Source organism: Mustela erminea, chromosome X (assembly GCF_009829155.1).
Source record: "Mustela erminea isolate mMusErm1 chromosome X, mMusErm1.Pri, whole genome shotgun sequence".
NCBI classification, from domain to species: Eukaryota; Metazoa; Chordata; class Mammalia; order Carnivora; family Mustelidae; genus Mustela; species Mustela erminea.
This window is the reverse complement of record NC_045635.1, coordinates 45,964,978-45,986,154: the sequence shown is the minus strand read 5'-3', so window position 1 is coordinate 45,986,154 and position 21,177 is coordinate 45,964,978. Positions and strand designations below refer to the sequence as shown.

Sequence of the window (21,177 nt, the reverse complement as noted above, 5' to 3'; positions counted from 1 at the left end):
CTAGTCTGGAGACTTGATGGATTTGGGTTAAGTAATTTTTTGGCCAGAATATTTCATTGGTGATGCTGTGTACTCTATATTGCATCATGCCAGGAGATATGTAATGTGAGGATGTCCCCCTATTCATGATGTTAAGCTTGATCCTCTGTTAAGGTATCGATTGCCAGATTTCATACCTTTGTAAGTAGTAAGTAATCTTTAGGGGGATTCTCTGGTATCTTGTGAATATCTTGTTCCCAAAAGTTTTTTGGCCCTGTGGTTTTCACATTTTGATTTAATTTTTTTTTCATAATTCTGCAAAATTTTCCTATGGTCTAAAGCTGAAAGTATAATACAAGGTACATAAAGAGAAGTTTCACTTTCCTTCTTGTCCCCTTTGCCTCCCTTCTGCTATGTGTAATCATTTTAATTAGTTTTTGGATTATCCTTTTTTTGTTGTATTTTATTTTATTTATTTTTATTTTTTTAATTTTTTTAAAGATTTTATTTATTTATTTGACAGAGAGAGATCACAGGTAGGAAGAGAGGCAGGCAGAGAGAGAGAGGAGGAAGCAGGCTCCCTGCCGAGCAGAGAGCCCGATGTGGGACTCGATCCCAGGACCCTGAGATCATGACCCGAGCCGAAGGCAGCGGCTTAACCCACTGAGCCACCCAGGCGCCCCTGTTGTATTTTAAAAATACAAATATATTTGTATGTAAATATACTCATATTCCTTCTCTTAGATGAAAAGCAGCAGTCTGTTGTGTACCTTGCATATTTGCATATTTTAATTATAACCTATGCGAGAGACTACTTAACAGTATATAGAGCTCTATAGGAGGGCTTTTCTAAAATATATGTATTTATGTATACATTTGTGTGTATTCATGTCCTTCCTGTGCTTGAAGTCATTCAGTGGTACCTCACCTCCCTTTAGATGAAGTCGAGACCTCTTACAAGACTTAAAAGGCCCTTTATCATCAGGCTTCTGCAGGTCTCCAGCCTTGCCTGAGTGTGCACATGCACACTCACAGTTGCTATTATTGCCGTACTGAATTGCCCCTTTTTTGGCTTTTGAAATTTATTAAAACTGATTACTTTTTTGAATTGCTTTGATTTCCTTGAATGAACCATGAGCATATCCTTGATTTTGCATGTGATGCTCCTGTCTGCATAGGCTATTCTTTCTCTCTGTCCTCACTTTCATCCCGTTGGCCTGAGCTTAAGCATACTCCTGGAGGCCTTCCCTAGTCCCAGAGTCTGAGTTAGGTGCCCTTATGTGCTGACCCTACACCATCTGTTTATCATTGTTTTGGTATTCACTGTGCAGTGTTTTGATTGTTTACGTATATGCCTTCCTCTGTTAGTCCATGAGCTCTGTAAGCACAGGAACCATGGCTCACAGGATATGAGGGCCCCAGTGCCTGGCATTTGGAAGGCATTCAGTAAATATTTATTGACTTAAAGTGGCAGAAAGGCACAAGCCCAGACATGCATTGCAATATCCATAAGACCTAAAACCAAACTCAAATGGAATTTGCTCAGATGTGGTGATCTGAGCAGAAAGCGTGAGTTGCCTTATTCATTGTGGAGCTGTAGGTGGAGTTCATACCAGCCTGTGTGGGAGCCTCTAGGTCACCCTGGGATGGTGCTGGCTCATGGCCTGGGCTGAGAGCCAGAAAGGGGCACCACCAGCTGCTCCTCCTGAGAGACAGAGAGGTTGACGGCCTGGGGGAAGGGCTAGAGATGAGAAAGTGGCATCAGCCTGTAATTTCCAGGGATGGTGGGAATGGTTGCTGTAGGTAGGACCTTGTGGGAGGAGATGTGCTAGGGAAGAAGAACCTGCCTTCAGCATGGAGCAAGTGCTCAGGTCCTGCTTAGTGGAGCATCTCTTGTGGGGGCCTAAGCTCAGGGACCTGGCCCCTCTTGATGTCATTGGGCCTGGGGTTTACAGGATGCCCAGGCTGAGGAGGAGATCAAACAGGAGATGAATACACTGCAGCAGAAGCTGAATGAGCAGCAAAGTGTACTCCAGCGTATTGCTGCCCCCAACATGAAAGCCATGGAGAAGCTGGAAAGTGTCCGAGACAAGTTCCAGGAGACCTCAGATGGTAAGATTTTTTTTACCCCTTTTACTTTTACTGTCTAAGGTGAAGACAGAAGGCTGAAGTTACAGCAAGGGCCTGTTACACATCACAGCAGCTCCCATTTTTATCTGCTTTCTGGAAACTCCCAAGAGCCTTAAACAGTAGGGGTTAGTTACCACACTTGTCTTACAGAGCAGAAAACTGCTGAGGTTCAGAGAGGGTCATTGGCCTACCCAAGGTCACACAGCTGGTTGCTGGTTGAGCCCAGGGTAGAATTCATGTTTGTGTGGCTCTGGGCCCATGTTTCTTCCTTTGTGCTGTGTGGCCGGCCCAATGGTTACAAGTGGTCGTGGGGCCATTTTCCTGGGGCCCTTCCCAAATATTCCTCTCCCTTTGGGATGTCCCTGCTCTGTGAATTGTCATTTACAGGTCATTCTTGCCAGGGCGTGATCCTCAGCCTTGGCAGAGCCTGGGCACTGAGGAGTCACCTGTCTTTCTCTTGTGGCAGAGTTTGAGGCAGCCCGAAAGCGAGCCAAGAAAGCCAAGCAGGCATTCGAACAGATCAAGAAGGAGCGCTTTGACCGCTTCAATGCTTGTTTTGAATCTGTGGCCACCAACATCGATGAGATCTATAAGGCCCTATCCCGCAACAGCAGTGCCCAGGTAGGCTGGAGTCCCTTACCCAGCTAGCCCCCACCATCACGTTGCCCTGCCCTTTAGGCCTCCTGTCCCTGTCCTCATCTAGACCAGACCCAGATTCTGACCCATCTGCCTTCTCCCTAGGCATTCCTGGGCCCCGAGAACCCCGAGGAGCCCTACCTGGATGGCATCAACTATAACTGTGTGGCTCCTGGCAAACGCTTCCGGCCTATGGACAACTTGTCAGGGGGGGAGAAAACAGTGGCGGCTCTGGCTTTGCTCTTTGCCATCCACAGGTAAGGCTGCTCTTCCCAGGGCAGTTGACGGAGAGACTGAACTGAGGCCACCAGAGGCTCTGGTGCCTAAGGACATGCAGAGATCTGCAGAGGTGAAGATGTTCTGGTGGAATCTGGATTGCGTCCCTGTTTCCCTACCTACTACAGCACATCTGGCCTTGGTTTCCTGGACCTGTCTTTCCCATCCACTCTCATCTACTCAGCATGCCCTCACTGGCCCCCGCATGTATTCAGTCCCACCACCAGGCTTTTGCTTACATGGTTGCTGGCTAATTAGCCCTTTCTATGCAAATCTAGCTTGACCATCACCATGCCTTCACATCTCATTTTCCTCCTCCTGTTCCTCTAGGAAGCCTGCTTTGACCAACTGTGGCATACCCTGACCTCCCCCTCCTGAATGCCAGTAATACTTGAATCTGACCCCCACAACTTAATACTTGATTGTACAGCATCATTCAGTGAGCATTTCTTGAAGGCTGCTCTGTGCCAGACTCTTGGGGGATTAGGGACACAGATGTGTCAGACATGGTCTCTATCCTTGAGGAGCTCATGGTCTAATGAAAGCCAGATGTGTAAACAGTGAGCTAAGTGTTGTAACCGGGTGAGTGTGTATGTTGTGGATGCACAGAGGAGGGACACCAACCCAGCATGGGGGAGGGTGTGGGTGGCCAGGAAAGGCTTTCGAGGGCAGGTAACACTTGAGCAGGAAATGCAAAGGATGAGTGGAAGTTAGCTGAAGACACCAGGAGGTGTTCTAGGCAGCTGGGTGCCTCATGTGCCAAGAGGCAGGAAGCCACAACAGCATGGTGCAGGTGGGTGGGGTAGACCTCCAGGTAGCTTGGACAGAGTGGTCAGAGCCTAGGACAGCTCTATCTCCCCAGCCGGTCTGGAAGCTCTGGAGAGAACCATGTCTTCTCCTGGTTCTATAGAATCCTGGAGCACAAGGTTGGTTGCACAAGAGGGTTCAGTTGGTAAACTGGCCTTCTGGGGCTCAGGCAACATTAAGACCTGGGTTTTTTAGTCTCTGAAGAAGTGGAGGGTGATGCTGGCCTGTGAGATGGGCCCTGGGGCTATCCTGCCTCACCCCTGCCCCCATCAGTGTCAGCTCACCTACTGGTTCCCTCCCAGCTACAAGCCAGCCCCCTTCTTCGTCCTGGATGAGATCGATGCTGCCCTGGATAACACCAACATTGGCAAGGTGGGTGCAAGGAAAGTGGGGCCCGGGAGGGAGGCCCCTAGGTTGGGGCTGGGTTTCAGGGAGCAACTCCTGAGTGTGCTCTAGCCGTTCCTGCTGCCTGCTCTCTGTGCCCGGGAGGCTGGGCCCAGGGCCATCCATCCACGCCGTGCTATTCAGTGGCCTCTCAGGCTCTCTTCCCCCTACCCTCCACCCCTTACCCCACCCTCTGCCTCTGGTTCTGACTGGAAAACACAAGGGAGTGTTAGGGTTTCAGCCCTGCTAAGTGCCTGGCGGCCCCTCCCACAGGTGGCAAATTACATCAAGGAGCAGTCGACTTGCAACTTCCAGGCCATCGTCATCTCTCTCAAGGAGGAGTTCTACACCAAGGCTGAGAGCCTCATTGGAGTCTACCCCGAGGTAGGGCGGGCCTGGCTCAGGAGCCAGCCCCACTCCCTGCCTGACTCCCCAGGGCAGGAAGGGAAGGCTGCAGTGGAGGGCCATGGGGGCGGGGGAGCATAGGGACTCAGGACCTTGACAGCCATCTGGGCTTGTTGGAGCCCTGCCCTAGAGGCTTAGCCGGCCCAGCTGGGCAGGGCTATTGCGTCTGGGGACAGGTGGAAAGGCCAGGCAGAGGAGCCAGACAGCAAAGAAAAGGAGGAGAATGCAGAGGTAGGCAGGGAGAAAAGGCACATGGGACCGAGCACATCCTCACACCCAGAGAGAACCATTGCCTGGGCTTTGGGCAGGTATGTAGGGAGGAGGGTTTGAGGCCCCCGGTCCTGGGGCGCCAGACCCCCCCCCCTTAATTCTCTCCTTACAATTTCATTTTTCTTTTTCTCCCTCCTCCTTCAGCAAGGGGACTGTGTGATCAGCAAAGTCCTGACCTTCGACCTCACCAAGTACCCAGATGCCAACCCCAACCCCAATGAGCAGTAGCAGTAGTTCTGCCCTCCTGCCCTGTCTGGATCCCTAAGCTTCCCCTCTCCCAATCTCTGGATATTTGGCTCCCAACCTCCCCCTACCTCCCGTCCCTGTTTGGTATAGTCATGGGATTTAGGCATTGCTGTCAAGCACGAAGAGGAACAGAGGTGATATTAGGTCTGGAGCAAAAATTCCTGAGCTTCAGGGAGCATCCTGGCCTTTGGAAGGAGGTGCTGAGCTGAACTGAGCTGAACAGGGCCATCTGTCCATCCCCTATCTTCCCCTCTCCCAGACCTCCCCCCTCCTCCCTCCTCCCATCACCCATAATCATGGGTTGGGCCCCTTGCATCTTGCTTGTGTGTGGGTATGTATGTGTGTATATATGTGTCCGCATGTGTGCATATGGGCGTGCTTGCAAAATAATAAAAGATATTGGAGATCCATTTTAGAAGGAGCCTAGGCTGAATTTGATTCCAAGAGAGCTTAGTATGACAGCACCCCAGAGCTGGGCAAAGGTATTCAGGACCTCATAGGAATCAGTCACATGAAATTGCCCTCATTCACTCATTTGTGTTTTTGTTCATTTGTGTATTCATCAGACATATATTGAGCACCTTCTATTTGTCAGGCTCTATTCTAGAAATACAGAGCTAAATCAGATATGGTCTCTACCCTCCTACCAAGGAGATGCAGTGGGTTCATGGTTTCTCGTGGTCAGCTGAATCATATTTATAGGTACTTAGAGTTTGAGAAGAGGATGATCACCTCCAGGCTTCCTGGAGAAGGTCACATTTGAGCTGAACCTTGACAATTGGTAGGATTTGGTTGGGCACTAGGAGTGGAACCTGGGCTCTGGGGACAGACATTTGTGGGTTCTAGTCCTTTTTTTTAAAATCACTAGTTTGATGTTGGGCAAGTCATTTGACCTTTCTGTGCCTCAGTTTCCTCATCTGTAAAATGGGGCTAACAATATTACCTACCTCATAGGATTTAATGATGTCAAGCTCCTCACTGGGGGCCTTATCCCTGCTTGGAGCCCACTAGGTGCCAACCCCTCAGAATAAAAGCCTTCTCATACCTGGACCCCTGAGGGGTCTGATCCCAGTTGTTGGGGATGGAAAGACTCTCCAGATCTGGGAGATGCTAAATGCCTTGGTTACTGAGAAAGTTCCAGGGCACTGATGGGGTTTACCCGGTAAGTGAAGGGCTTAAGGAAGCCTATAGCTTCAATCATGTATGGTAACCAGGTGCCTGGGCCCCAACCCGGGTCATGAGGAAGTCGGGGAGAGGTAGCCTGGGCCACATCCCGGCCGAATATGTGTGAAGTTCCTTCTGGGAACTAACCTGTGTCAGCTGCAGGGACCGTGCAGAGGCAGCAGAGCCTGCTGCCATGAGGTCAGCCTATGCTCGTTCTCATACACTGTCAGACCATCACCTTGTCCTGATTGTATACCACATTCTTGTTTCTTCAAAGTTAAATTTGTTCTGATTACTCAAGTGACTCATGAATCCATTCTCTAAGATGTCAGATTTATAAGTAGAGCTAGCCTTGTTTGACTACCATTGCCCGTCCCCTTCTAAACTGCTGTTATGTTTGTTGTACATCCATCTAGACAGTTTTAAGACTTTGACATATATGAGCTCATTGAAAATATTGTGTATTTAATACAAATGGTATATTGAGTCGTTCTGCAGTTTGCTTTCCTTGTTTAACAGTTTTTGAGATCTATGCATGTTTTTGCTAAATGTAGATTCAATTCATCCATTGTAATTGCCATATGGAGTGCCATCATATGACTCTATCACATCGTACCCATTTCTTTTGTGATAGCTAGTTAAGACTGTTTTCTCTTTTTGCTATTACAGAATACAACACAGGAACATTTGTGTGTGTGTGTGTGTGCGCGTGCGTGTGTATATGAGTTTATCTAGGGTTGCTTCCTAGAAGTTGAATTGCAGAGTCATAGACTATTTATATTTTTGTTTTAAATAGAGGCTTCCAAATTGCCCTCCTGTACTATTTACTCAATCTTTTTCTTGAGGTTGTCTTAGGTGTAACATTGTTATCTACTTGAGTTTTATCCTAAGTAGTGATATCCATGAAACCATGGATTTGATATGCTAATTATGTATTTTTCTAATACATATTGAAAGGCATAACTCAAAATAAATTTGTCTTTGTTCAACCAAAGAAGTCACATACCACCAGTGGTACATGTGCTGTAGTTTGGGAAATGCTGGCATATCTGAAAGCACAATTTGGGAGTCGCCCTGGTTCAAATCCTAGCTGTAGAAACTTGAGCTCATTACTTCACCTCCCTGGATCTCAGTTTCCTCACATAGAAAAGGACTTAATCTGTGCCCTATTTGCAGCCATGTAGGGAAGATGAAGTGTGCTGGAAGGAGTTTGGCTGATACCTAGATCCTCCCAGGCCTTTCAGGGTAGCAATTGCTATTTGCCCCACTTTACAAATGAGGAAACTGAGGCCCAGGAAGTTTAAGTGACCCAGCTACCAGGTAACAGTAAGAATTTGAACCCAGGCCCCCCCCAATTCAGTCTTGTGCTTTCTCCACTACAAGGGTGGTTTTCAACCTTGGCTGTGCACCAGAATCACTTGTGAAGATTTTTCTTTTTTCTTTTTTAAAAATCAAAGCAATATATACACCAGGTAGGAAGTAAAATAGTACAGAAGGGCTTACAATGCAAAGCAGCTGTTCCCTGCTGCACCCCCACATCCAAAGGATGTGGAGCTCCTTGCTCTGGTCCCACCCCTGGAAATCTAATTCAGTAGGTGTGGATAATAATCTGGATACCTAATTCTTACCTCACATGGTAGAAAGGATTAGATGAGATGCCTTGGACTAAAGCCTGGCCCACAGGGGCACAAGTGCTGCAGAGCACTTAGGTCCTAAGGATCAGAGAGGTGAAAGGCTTTGTCCTAGAACCCAGTGGGTCATTGGTAGAATCTAGGCTTCAACTAGGAGGGATCTCTGCTTGCCCAGTGCTTTCCCACTGTGCCGCCTGCTTTCTATCATCACAAAGGAGCATGTGCTCAGTGAAGGCTGTGCTCACGTGAGAGCTTATGGCACAGTGTGTTTCCAGGAGTAAGCTGGATCCAAATAGAATCCCTAGGACTTGTTGGAGGATGCTAGGTTGACTCCCTTATACCCTGGACCCAGTAGCCTTGGTCTGGGGAGTTGAAGGGTGCTCCATGACCGTGTTTACCTTTAACTGGGCACTTCACTCTGGGAATCACTGTGTTGCCCACCAGGGACATAAACATGAGTCAAATCTTTACCCCACCTTTGAGGAGCTCACTAGTTAGGGGAGGCAATTCCTAGAACAGCCGTTAAGCATGCAGTCTGATAGCCCTCTGATAGGAGTGTGGAAAAGGAAGGGCCTGTAGCTTATACAGAGGTTCAGGGAAGGCATCCTCTAGTCTAGGAGGTGACACCTGAGCTGAGTCTTGAGAGCCTGGTCGGAATTACCTAGTTGAAGTGGAAGGAATTTTCAGGGAGTGGGGACAGTATGCACAAAAACCTGAAGACAAGAAACAGCAAAAACAGTTGAGAAGTACTGAAACAAGATTTAACAGAGTTCAGATTTCTTTCATGAGACAGCGTGGTTCCCAAACTGGCTATGCACCAGAACCACGTGGAGCACTCTGGGCTCCATCCTCAAAAAGTTTGATTTCTGTAACTGGGGTGATGCCTCAAGATCTTGAGTGCTTTGAAAAATGAGCACATGACTGTAGGGTATAGCCAGCTTTGGGAACTGTAGCCAGAAGGCAGTGTGGGAGCCATGGAATGGTTTTAAGCAGGCAAGATGCTGGGTCAGATGCGAATTTAATAAACTTCTTTCTGGTCAGCCACTGGAAATGGATTAGGTTAAATGTGCATACTATATGCTCCCACACCTGTAGTTTCCCCGTTGGCTCAATTTCTCACTGTGTGTTTGCTTGTTTTGTCTCTGAGTAAGCAGAAAGCACCACAGGGATGGGCCTGGGGTTATCTTGCTACTGGCATATCCCCAGCAAAAAGCACAGTGCCTGACCCAAAACAGGCACCCAATAAATAGTTTTTGAGTGAATGAAAATGTGAATGAATGCATTTGTGATGGAGAATGGAGACAGGGAGATCAGCTAGAAAGCTGTTGAAAAGCCCAGGAGCCCTACTCAAGGGCAAGGGCAGTGGAATGGATTGGAGGCAATAAAAGTGTGAGCCAGACTTGATGACTGAGGATCACTGGATGTGGAGGGTGACTGAGAGTATAGAATGAGTGCGCATCAGTAGCCTAGATTCCTACCCTATTCCAGTCATTCTCTTTCCTCATCCATCTAAGTCAGAATCTCCTTCCAGCCTCAGCCACTGGAATTCTTCCCTCAAGTTAGTTAAAAGTTTCTGTGTGTTGTGTGGTCCCCTCCCTCCCCCTCTCCCCCAAGCCATTGATTCATTCATCCAGTTCAATAAATCTTGGCTAAGCACCTCCTGTATGCAGTGAGGCTCTTCCAAGCCAGGACTCTGACTCCCTCTTTCCTACCTCAAGAGATGTTTTTGAGGGCTTCCCCAGGTAAGACTCCCATTCCTTAGACAGTAACCTAAAGTGAGATGCCCAGATGTCAGACCTGTAAGGGAACTTACAGACTTTGTCCAACCCCCTCCTGAGGCCCTGGGAGGGGAAGGAACTTGCCCAAGGTCCCATTACTAGAAAGTTTCAGAGCCAGAAGTGGAACCTAAGTTCCCTTTCCACATCACCACTAGAGCCTTGATCTCTCCCTTCACAGATAGGACAGGCAGAGGTGGCCAGGGAGAAGGTGGGACTTAGGTTGGCCTTGAAGGTTGGTGTACTGAACAGGCCAAACAAGAAGCTTGCCAATTACACTGCCCCCTTCTGGAAACCGTCAGCAAACCTGCCATGCCCACAGTCCCTTCTAAGGGGTTTCTTAAGCATGAGTTGCCATGCTCTGTACCATGTGACCTCACAGTCCTGGCCACAAATGGTTTGGGATAGTATCTGACTCAAGGACAGCCAATCTCTAGGCCATAGCCTATTAGGTGGACGGGTGTAAGAACTCCACCTCATAGGGATGGCCTGTATCAAATGGCCTCCAGGGAGGCTAAATGTGAGGCATTCAGAAGTGAACTATTAATTAGCATTTAGCAAGACAGAAGTGGTGATGGATGAGGGGTGCTAGAAGCTTAACAAAAGCATGGAGAAAGCTGCAGGGACCATGAAACATTTATATCATGAGAACATGGGGCCACAAGGTAGCAGAAGCCATGAAGCAGCAAGACAACATTGGGCCAAAAGGACACAGAAGCCATGAAGCAATAGGAGCCACAATGTAGCAGGAGCCATGAGGAACAGAAACCATGAGACAAAACCCTGAATGTGAGATCCATGAAGCAGCAGAAGGCTTGAATGACAAGATCCAGGAGGTAGCAGAAGCAATGAGACTCTCAGAGCCACAAGGTAGCAAGGCAACAGGAATCGAAGAGGCTGCAGGAATGACCAGGCAAACAGAAGCTTCAACACAAGAGAAGCCCTGGATGAACTGGAACCGAAGCCCTGGAAGCCAAGAAGCTGCAGGAGCCAGGAGGCCAAGAAACAATGAGGCCCCCGAAGGCCAAGCACTAGCAAGGAGGGTAGCAGGAAAAAAAGAAAAGAAAGAAAGGTAGTCTAAGTAGCAGTAGGAAGAGTACAAATACAGCCAGAAAGAAGTTGAGTCACCATTTTGGGAAGCACTAGAGAAGGGAGCAACAGATGCCTGCAGCTGAGGGGGTGACAAGATAAGCCAGGCTCTAGAGCTGCTTTGGATCGTGAACCATTTTCGAGTTTCTGTTCCTCCATGAGGCTGCCTGTGTAGCTGTTTTTGTCTTCCTTATTTCCCTATGAATGCTTCAATAAATCTCCATCACTAACCTGAGTGTGTCTGTTCTTGTAATCTAAAAGAAGTTAACACTGGTGTGCACTGTAGATGGGTGGAAAGCAGGGCAGAAGGTCTTCCACGTGGGTTTGAAACCAGACACAGGTGGGAAGTCATTCTTTATTTCACATCCTCACTGGCACAGGCACTTCTCATTCATTTACATACTGGCTTCTTTTTCTCATTCGTTCAGCCACTTGTTCATCTGTTCACCTATTAGTGGTATTTTCACGTATTCTGCACTCAGGCATTGATGTAAGTATTCACTCATTTGTTGGCTCTTTTGTTCTTTCTCGGATCCACTTTGTCATCACTTTTGCACCCATTTGGTCAGCAAGCACACATTGAGTTCCTGCATTATGTCAGGCCTTGTGCTAGGTTCTGGGGATGAGATATACTCCCCAGAGTCTAGGAATTCACAGTTTAATTGGGGGCGCAGGTGAGTGCACCAAAGGGGAGAGATTATAGAGCAGAAGTCTAGATGAGGCAGGGTGAGAATATAGGACCATTCCTCTTTGGGATCGGGTAGGATGGCGGGAGTACTCAGGCAAGGCTTTATAGAGAAGGGGTGCTTGAACTGAATCTTGAAGGAAGAGTTGGTATTTACCATGTAGAAAGGGTAGCTGTAGAATATTCCGAGCAGAAGAGCTGCCTAAGTAAAGTTCTATGAAGAGTGTGGAAGTGCATGGATTTTGGGAGGAATGGATATTGGAAAAAGTGGTAAAAACCAGGTAGTCGAGCTTAGGTTTGACCCTGTGGGCAATGGGAAGCTGTAGAAGGGTTTGACGGAGTGTAGCTGTAGAAGGGGAGTGGCGGAGTCAGATTGGTATTTTAGGAAGATCACTCTGGTAGCCAGTGTGAAAGATGGTTGCAAGCATGAGATACTGACCCAAGTAATATACTTGGGAGAGAGAACATCTAAGTGTTAAAATTGCAGGCACAAATGAGGACTTGGGAGTCCCTGAGGAGCGAGGAAAAAGTTCTACCAGGGGACCAAGGAAGACTTTGGAGATAGAATTTGAGCTGAGCCTTGAAAAAGAAGTAGAGAGGATCCCAACTTGTAGACATGAGGAGTAAGCGCTCTCCAGGCCTGGGAGATGAAAACAAGCCAGGAGGTGGGTGTAAATGGGATGACTGCAGGCTAACAAAGCTTGCAGTTTGACTGCAGGAAAGCTGCACAGAAGGGAGACTGCAAGTTTGTTGAAGTTTTTTTCTATTCTGCCGCCATTAGGTCTGCAGGAACAAGGGAATTTGGAGGAAGTAGTGGGCAGGAGTGTCCTTTTTCTGTGTTTTTAAAAATTAAATATGTGTTCATTTTAAAATAGAAGTAATGCAGGCACATTATTTAGAAGACATCAATAAACTTAAATCAGTTACAAAAAGTGAGTTCTACAGCCCCACTCCCACTCTACCACCTTTCGTTATTAGCAACCACTTTTATTTAGTTATTTCTTCTGATTGCGACCTCCATTTCTAAGTATTGTGTTATGTGAGCATTTGTCTTTTATCAATTTCAGACATTAATCCATTGGTGTTCTGCTATGACAAATGATTTAGATTACACCAAGTTCAATTCTTGTCTTACCCGCTTCTCATATAATTTAGTTTCTGTACTACTTTTCTGAATTTAAAAAGCACCTTTATTTCATTTTCCATGACTTAGAGACAGTATTTCTTAACAACCAGAATTTTGTTAGATGAGAATGTCTTTTCTTTTTTACACCTTCCACTGTCAACCTCCCTAACTTATATCATCTGGTCTTTTATATTGTCAAAATTGATAACGTTGAATTCTGTAATCGTGATTAAGATTTTTGGTATGCGTGTTGTCTGTAGCTTGATAATTTGATTTGGAAAGTTGAAAAGCGGTAAGTGATTATATTAATATAACTGTAAATATTGTTCACTGAAGAAGCCATTTAATGTACTTTTTATAATTTTTCCTTATAGTTTTTCATTTTTCCCCTCAAGTTTCTAATTCTCTTTTTATCTTTCACTGTTTTTACTTTATCATATATTCTAATTTTTTTCTTCTCAATAATCTCTATTACATTAAATATTCCATCAAGCCTACTTTTTCCCCCCCTCCAGGACATCTTCCTGGAGCCCTCTTATACTCTTCCTCAAATCTGAACTAGTTGCTCTCTAGGTCTGATGCATGGGCTGTCATTTTGGAACCTTCCTTCTCTGCTTTGCTTGTTCATATTCACTATTTGTTAGTTCTCAGGTTTGGTTTGTTTGTTTTTCTCATTATTTTGATGGAGCGCATCCTCAAGTAACTTTCTCAGAAAAGTTTGTAGGAGTTAGATTTCCTGTCTTTGCATGTCTGAAAAGATCTTTATTCCATCCTTATATTCAGCTATAAAGCTTGAGGTTCAACATCATTTTCCCACAGAACTTTGAAGGCATTGCTCAACTTTCTTCTAGCATCAAATTTTGATGATAAGCAGTCTGATAACAGTCTGAGCCTCATGGCTTTATAGGTAGCTTTCCGCGCACCTTTTTTTTTTTTTCTCCTTCCAGGATCTCAATGATACAAATGTTAGATCTTTTGTTGTAGTTTCACGGGTCCCTAAGGTTCTGTTCACTATTTTTTCCAGTCTTTTTGTTTTTCAGTTTGGGTGATTCTATCGTTCTCCAAGTTCACTGATTCTTTACTCTGTTTTCTCCATTTTGATGTTAGCCCAATCCTTTGAGGTTTTTGTTTTGGTTATTATAGTTTTCACTTTAAAATTTCCATTTGATTCTTCTTTTTAATCTTTTTTCTTTACTGATAGTTTCTATTTTTTAATTTGCTTTAAGCATGTTTCTAATTGTACATTGAGGCATTTTTATGATGCCTCCCTTGTCAGATAATTTTTAACACCTCATATCAGTGTTGGAGTCTATTGAGTGTCTTCTCATTTCAGGTTGAAATTTTCTTGGTTCTTGGTATGATGAGTAATTTTCTGTTGAAACCTGGGCATTTTGTTTCAGCTTGCCTCCTCAGACACTGTTCCAGCAGTGAAAGAGGGGACACTGCCTCATTACTGCCAGGTGGGCATGGAAGTCTAGTTTCTGTTGACAACCGAGAAGGAGGGTTTCCTCGTTCTTGGGTGGGGAAATGGGAGTTGCAGCTCCCTACTCAAACTTCTCTGATAACCACCCCAGTAGGAAGGGAGAGGGGTGACTTTTTACAGCTAGTGAGGGTGGAAGTCTAAGCTCCACACTTGGCATTTGCTGATGGAACCACAGTGTTTTCTGTTGTGTTGTGCTGGAGTGGAGTTATCTCATTGCCACTTTCTCTAGCACCAGGTCTGGGGTGTGTTGAGTCAAAAAGCAAACCAAGGGAATTCACCACCATGTCACTTTTGTGCTGCGAGGGTCTCTAGCATGTTTGTCTTCTCTTCACTTCTCAGAGCCTTCTTAGGTTTATATACAATGCCTCAGGATTTTAGCTGTAGTTGGGGAGAGAAACAGGGAAAAGTACTTCTCTGCCCATCTACCCACCCCCACTTTAGTTATTTTTTAAAAATTATATTCTTGGTGTTCTGAAATTTTATAATTTTGTGTTTAGGTTTGGGGATTTGTCATTTGTAGTGTTGGGTCACTGGTTAGGTCCCTTCATTTTGAAGTACTTTAACTCTGGGGAATTCTCTTTTTTATTGAATACATTCCTCCCTTCCAGTTTCTTTGTTCTCTCTGGGAACTCCTGAATTGATCTTTTGTAGTTTTTATCTGTTCTCTCCCTCAATCTCATTTTCCCTCACTCCCTCCCTTCTCTCTCTTCCTTTCCGGAATAGATTGAACTTGTATCTTTCAACTATTCTATCACATTTCTTTTTGACAATCACATTTTAAAATTTCCAAATATCCATTCATGTTCCTTTTCCTTTCTTAGAGCATCCAGTTCTTGTTTAGTGGATGCACTAGTATCTTGACTCTCTGGGTACAGTAGAGGTATTTTTATATATATTTTTTTCTTTTTTAAAAAAAATGTGTTTCCTTTGTGGTTCATTTTACCCTGTTTGCTTATTTTGGTCTCTCTTAATTTGTGGCCGTTTCTCAAATGCCTGGTAATCCATGGTTGTATACTCATACTTAGGAATTTAGCAACAAATACCTGATTGGAAGCTCTGTGTATGGGGGACAGTGCTAGGTGACTGGTGGCTTCCCTTTAGGATGATTGGAGGAGAACTGACTGCTATGCTGCAGAGTCCCCAAATGCCAGACTGCAAAGATCTTTTCTCTGAGGTTCAGTTTTGTTAGTTCAGAACCCTCTGGGTTTTGTCTAATGGGTAGACACCTGGCTGCTGTGAATTGTACACAAGGGGTGGGTTAATGATTTGGTATACAGCCTTCCAATTAATCTCCCTGTTTTCAGCCAATATCTCACTCCCACTTTATATCATACCTGGCATTGTTAAGACCCAAGACATTCCAGGCTTCTGCAGAGAAAGATCAACTCCTTCCTCGGTGGCATCATCTCCATGCATACTCCAGGCTATGGCTTCCTCCACCATGCTCCATCAGTTACCATTCCTCCATTACCTTCTATCTTCCAGAAATGTGTTGAAATCTTTCTTTTGCTGATGGACCTGCTCTCATTCTCTTCATCATTGTGTTTTTATACCTTTTTTTTAAATTCCTTTACTGTCATTTTAACAAGGTCTCAGGTGGGAGTGGAGATAAACACATGGTAAGTCTGCCATCTTGACCTGGGAATCTACTGGTCGATAACGGTTTGTTTTTAATTTTTCTGATAATTATCTTAATATCTCTAAATAATATGCAGATTTTTCTATTTATCACTTTTAGACATTATCTGTTGACTTCCTGCTATTTAAATCACCCAACTACCCTCCTCCCATGCACCCAGTATAGCTCTATTATTAATTATAAAGCCTCTATTCCTTACCTTGGTACCTTTAAATAATGGACTTATACTCCTTTCAGTCTCTCAACTTCTGTCATTTATACTTTTATGTTAATAAGATTAATAGCATTTACATTCTGGGTCTATAACCATAATTAAGTCATCCATACTTAGCTGACAGATCACTCTAAAAGTTTAAAGTCAATAAAGTGTTGATGTTATTATAATTATGTAAATGTTGTTCCCTGCCGCTCCAATTAGTGTACTAGGATTACATTTCTTTTCTTATGCATTTTTTTCTGGTAGTTTCTAATTGCCTTTCTTTTTTCCTTGCATTGTCTGACTTTATCTTCTTCTTAAGTTGTTCCAAATTCTCAAGGAAAGTATAAAATCATTTGAATCCCCTTTTTTCCCAGATACCTTCCTCCTGGAGCCCTCCGTCTTCCTGCTCCAATTTGGACTGATTGCTCTGTAGGCCTGCAGCACAACTGTCATCCTGGGACGTCCCTTCATTACTCTTCTGGGCTGGACCCAATCTTTCCTGGACCCCATATCTTCCTCTTTCTTAGTTTACTCCTTTGTAGTGGACTTTGTGGTTATTTTCCAACATCCATTCCTCTCCTCCCCCACTGTGTGACAACTATACAATTTGAGTGGGGTCGACCCCCCTGCCAGCTCTAGGTATAGTCCTTTATTGGTATAAACCAATCTGAGTATCACGCCCCCTTGCTACAGTGATGATTGGTTCAGGGATGATCCAGTCACACTGAAATTTAGGACTTTTCAGTTTTTGAGGGAAGAGGTGGCCTATCTTCCCTTGGATATGAACAAAGAAGCATGTAGCAAAGAAGCATGCAGAAGGCCTACCTGAGGATGGAGCTGACAAATGAAGAAGGCAAAAGAATCACAGAGAAGTGGAACCATATTCCTGATCATACCATGCCTGAAGTCTGCCCTGCCTACGAACTTCTCAGTTAAGTGAGCTAATAAATTACGTTTGTTACTTAAGCCGGCTTGAGTTGAGTTTTATATTGTTTGCACCTGAAAGTGTTCTTACACTTTTTGCTGTCTCCTTTTGGAGAGGAATGAGTGTGTTTTTGGTTATATGAGGCACTAAGTTAGGTGGAAGCATTTTTGTAGAGTAACATTGGGAAGAAGGGTGTATGTGGATGTCCGGCAAACAAAAGAGTGAACTCTAGTGGCTGCCTGGCATCTAAATCCTCATCCTTTTTGGTAGAGCCCCAACTCCCATGAGTCTTGGTGAGAGGCAGGGCTCCACTTCCTACAGTGGAAACTGAAGGAGGTCAGAAACTTTCTTTCTCTGCCCACCGGGCACAAGGGTTGAATATACTCTGTTCATGGCCTTGAATCTAGAGTCAGCAGTACAAGGGAGACAGGAATATACGAAATTAACATATGGATGATAGATTAGGAGGATATATTTGCAATGTGCAAAAGTGGCAAAAGATTAATAACTAGAAAAGAAGATAGTAAACCTAATAGGAAAATAGGCAAATGATACGAAGTGTAACTAACAGAAGGAGAATCTTGAATTCACACAAGGGGAAAATTGAATATATGAAGACATTTTCAACTCTGCTAATAATTAGAAAAATGAAAATTAAAATAACAAATCACTATAAGAATACCAACATGCAGAAAGTCAGATATTATCAATTACTGGTGAAGATGTGAAGAAAAGGAAAATCGTGGGTGGGAGTGATAAAGGTATTCCAGAGATTAATTTGGCAGTACTTCCTGAGGTTCAGTCTGTGCAGATCCTACAACATAGCAACTGCACTCCTGAATATATATTCCAGAGAAATATATTCCTGGGGAATTTTCACACAGTTCCTTAAGGAAATATAATTGAGGTTTGTTCTAGCGTTGTTTGTGTTTAGTGAGGAATTGGAAGCAATCTAGGTGTCCATCACCAAGGGACCAGATAAGTGAACTGTGGTATATTTATAGGATGGAAAATACAAATAAAAAGAAAGGAGCTAAATTTACTGTAGCCACACAGATAGGTCTCCAAAGCCCAGTGTTGAGTGAAAAGTTAAAAACAGCATGAGATTGACAGCATAACACCATTTAGGTAATTGTCAAACAACATTGTCTATTTTAATGGGTGTGCACATATCTAAATATTTGGAAGATGGATTGGAGGTGTATATACGTGAAATACACTCAAGTTGCTCACTCTGGTGGGCAGTAGAATGGGAGCAGAGATGGGAACTGAGAGCAGAAAATAATAATTCAATGAAATAAAGCAGAAGAGGAGCCTTGAATGAACTGAGGAAAATAATGTGCCATGGATTGAAGAGCATGAGTAAGACAATGCTGAAGTTGACCACAAATAAATGGGACCAGACAGGAGGATAGCTAGAGTTCATCTGTCGTGGTGTGTGGTGGTAGGATGACCTCCGGGTGTTGTAGCAGTGGGGGTAGCAGCATTCTAACCTGGCTGTTCCCACAGTGTGCCTTAGCTATGGCTTCCATGTCTCCACACTTCTGTGAACTACATGATAACCTTGTAATAAGTCCCTTTTCTGCTTAAGTTAACTAGAGTCAGTTTCTGTTACTGGCCTCCAAGAATCCTGACTGAGATGTCATGCATGTCGTTGGAGAACATCTTCAAGTAACTTCCTAAGAAAGGTAAAATTTGGGGTCTTTGCATGTCTGAAAATGTAGCATTATTTTATCTTCATATGTGGGTGACAGTTTGGCTTTAGAATTCTATGTTCAAAATATTTTATCTTATGCATTTTGGAGGTACTGCATTTAGCGTGTAGTGCTGCTGATTAGAAGTTGTGTGCTAATATTATTCTCATTCCTTTCTTGGTGACCTGTTTTCCCCACCTCTGGAAGCTTACTGTTTTCTCCCATCATGTGTTTTGAAATATAGTGATGAGCACAGGAGTGTGTTTTTCCCCCATCTGTTTTGCTGGGCACCTAGTCGTTGGACTTTTCCAATCTGAAGACTCACGTTCCTCTCCTCTGAGAAATCACAGTTTGCTTTCTTTCTTAATTTTCTTTCCTTTATTTTCTCTGTTCTCTCATTCTGGGCCTCTTAGTAGTTGAGTGTTGAATCTCCTGAATGATGGTCTTTGTCTTTTTATTTTCTCTCATAGTTTCCATGTCTTTGTTTTGTTTTTGTTTTTTTTTTTTTAATTCTGCAACCTGGGACATTTTCTTGAAGTTATCTTCTATTGTACTTTTTTTCTTTTGGAAGTCATTTTAAATTTCTAAGCTCTCTTTCTTATTCTCCAAAGGTGCCTTTTTCATAGCATCCTTTTCTTTAATGGATGCAATATCTTCTGTGTATGTGTGCTTAATAGAGCTTAACTGGAGTCTTGGAGATTACATGATCATTACCAAGCCAGGAAGGAAAATTGTAAATGGATATCAAATATTAACCTCTCCAAGAGAATGGCACCCATGCCCCTCTGAATGGGGCTGCCTACTGGCTCTCTCTCTTCTTAGCCCCCAGCACTGATACCATGTGTGGGCAAGATGATCATCCAACAACTGTATGGTTTTGGCCATGGGCTCAGATCTCCAGCTCTCACCTTGTCACCAGAAAAAGGAAGTCATTGTTCTGTTCCCTACTCCCAGGCCTACATGAGGCAGTCACAATAGTCAGCAGCACATCTCAAAGAGTGGATTGTTTTTGACATTAAAGAATATGTATGGTGGAAGTGACAATCCTGTCTAGTTCTGTTTTTACAGTCTTTGCTTCAACAGGAGCCAACAGCACTCCAAGCTGGCATCTCTCTTGATGTGGTCCCTACTGAGTTATCTTCTGTGAGCAAAGGCCTGGGCAAAAATATGCACACATATCTCTAGGAACAAATAATTTTCAGGGACAGTCCAGTCCAAACCCATGTTTGGGACAAAAAATGAACTCAGTGGAAGCATAATGCTGTTAAAGGACACCCAAACCACGTCACTGCTCAGAACATTCAACATTTGAATCAGAGTGGATAACATGTGCTGAATGCTTACTCTGTACCTGGCACTTGAATTACCTTCATTTCATGAAGAAGGAAAATGAGGTTCCCAGGTGTCGCTCACCCGGGATCACAGAACTAATAAATGGCAGACAGGAAATTGCACCAGGACTATCTAACCACAGTCACCCCATGTAAGCGCTACATGGTGCTGTACTGGTTTCCACCAGTCATGTTACGGTTAATGGTGATAGCACAATTCTCTGTAAGATCAGGGCGCGGATACCTGAGATGCCTTAGTCTAAGTAACAAACTCATTCTGGTAAGTTTGCTTCCAGGGCGAATTGATGTCCTTTCCTCTGGAGACAGAAAACTGCTATGAGCTTCTGGTTTTTTCTGTTTTCTTTCTTTCTTTCTTTCTTTCTTTCTTTCTTTCTTTCTTTCTTTCTTTCTTTCTTTCTTTCTTTTAATGTTTCTTTCAGAGAAACCCTAACACTTTATTTCTAAATTTTATTTTTTCATCAAAGTAATGCTTGCATATGTTTAAAAAAAATACAGTAGTGCTGAAGAGCTTACAAGAAAACCCAGCAATACCCTGTCCCCTCCCACTGCAAGCCCCTGCTTCCTAGAGGCAACTATGTAGAATGATCTTTCCAGTTCTTTGGCTGTTTCTTCTGGCATTTACCACTCCCAGCCCCCTTCCCCTTTGTCATCTCCTTGTCAGGGTGAACAGCCAGATACTTTCTTAAGCTTCCTTGCAGCTAGAGATGGTTATGTGTCCCAGTTATGGCCATGAGAGGTTTGCTGGGAAGCGGGGGGCACTTCTGAAAAGGTTTTTGCTTTCTGAGACATGCAGAGCTGACACTGTCCTTTCCTCCTCTCTCCCTTGATTAGAGTCGTGCTGCCTAGAGCTGTGACAGCAATCTTGTGACAGAGAGGGGATGAATATGAGGGTGAAGATGCAACATATGAAGGAGGAAAAAGTTAGAACCTGGTTCCCTGATGGCATCATTGAGCAGCTGAACCCATGCCACACTGATGTTAATAATAAATTAACTTACTGAAAAATAAATGAATGAATAAATAAAGCCATATGTGTTCAAGGCACTGTCATTTTGGTTTGGTGTTGCTTGTAGCTGGATGGATTTTTACTGAAGGACCACCATGTTTCTATATAATATATCTATACTATTTCTTTTTTTTAATGGAAGTATAGTTGACATGCAATATTATATGACTACTGTTTCTTAACTTAGCAATCTGAGACATTATCTCAACATCTCCTTATAGTAGAAGAAGATTTTATGCCCCTACACGCACATACCCCTGTATCCACCCCCTCCTT

The 21,177-nt window shown here is 44.1% G+C and overlaps 1 protein-coding gene across 5 annotated transcripts in view; it reads left to right on the top strand.

Moving 5' to 3' along the window:
- Positions 1-20,939, top strand: part of SMC1A (structural maintenance of chromosomes 1A) — a 48,967-nt gene extending 28,028 nt beyond the window's left edge. For 2 of the 5 annotated variants that reach the window (XM_032331748.1, XM_032331750.1), the window contains 6 exons: positions 1,935-2,091; positions 2,576-2,730; positions 2,851-3,002; positions 4,131-4,200; positions 4,486-4,596; positions 5,032-8,831. In XM_032331748.1, coding sequence (XP_032187639.1) covers positions 1,935-2,091; positions 2,576-2,730; positions 2,851-3,002; positions 4,131-4,200; positions 4,486-4,596; positions 5,032-5,115 — 729 coding nt within the window. In that variant the 3' untranslated portion in view covers positions 5,116-8,831. Of the gene's footprint in view, positions 1-1,934; positions 2,092-2,575; positions 2,731-2,850; positions 3,003-4,130; positions 4,201-4,485; positions 4,597-5,031; positions 8,832-16,298; positions 17,858-18,440; positions 18,538-20,726 lie in introns of those variants that run through there. The other 3 variants (XR_004282822.1, XR_004282821.1, XM_032331749.1) reach the window with 3 other exon arrangements.
- The last annotated feature ends 238 nt before the right edge of the window (positions 20,940-21,177 follow it).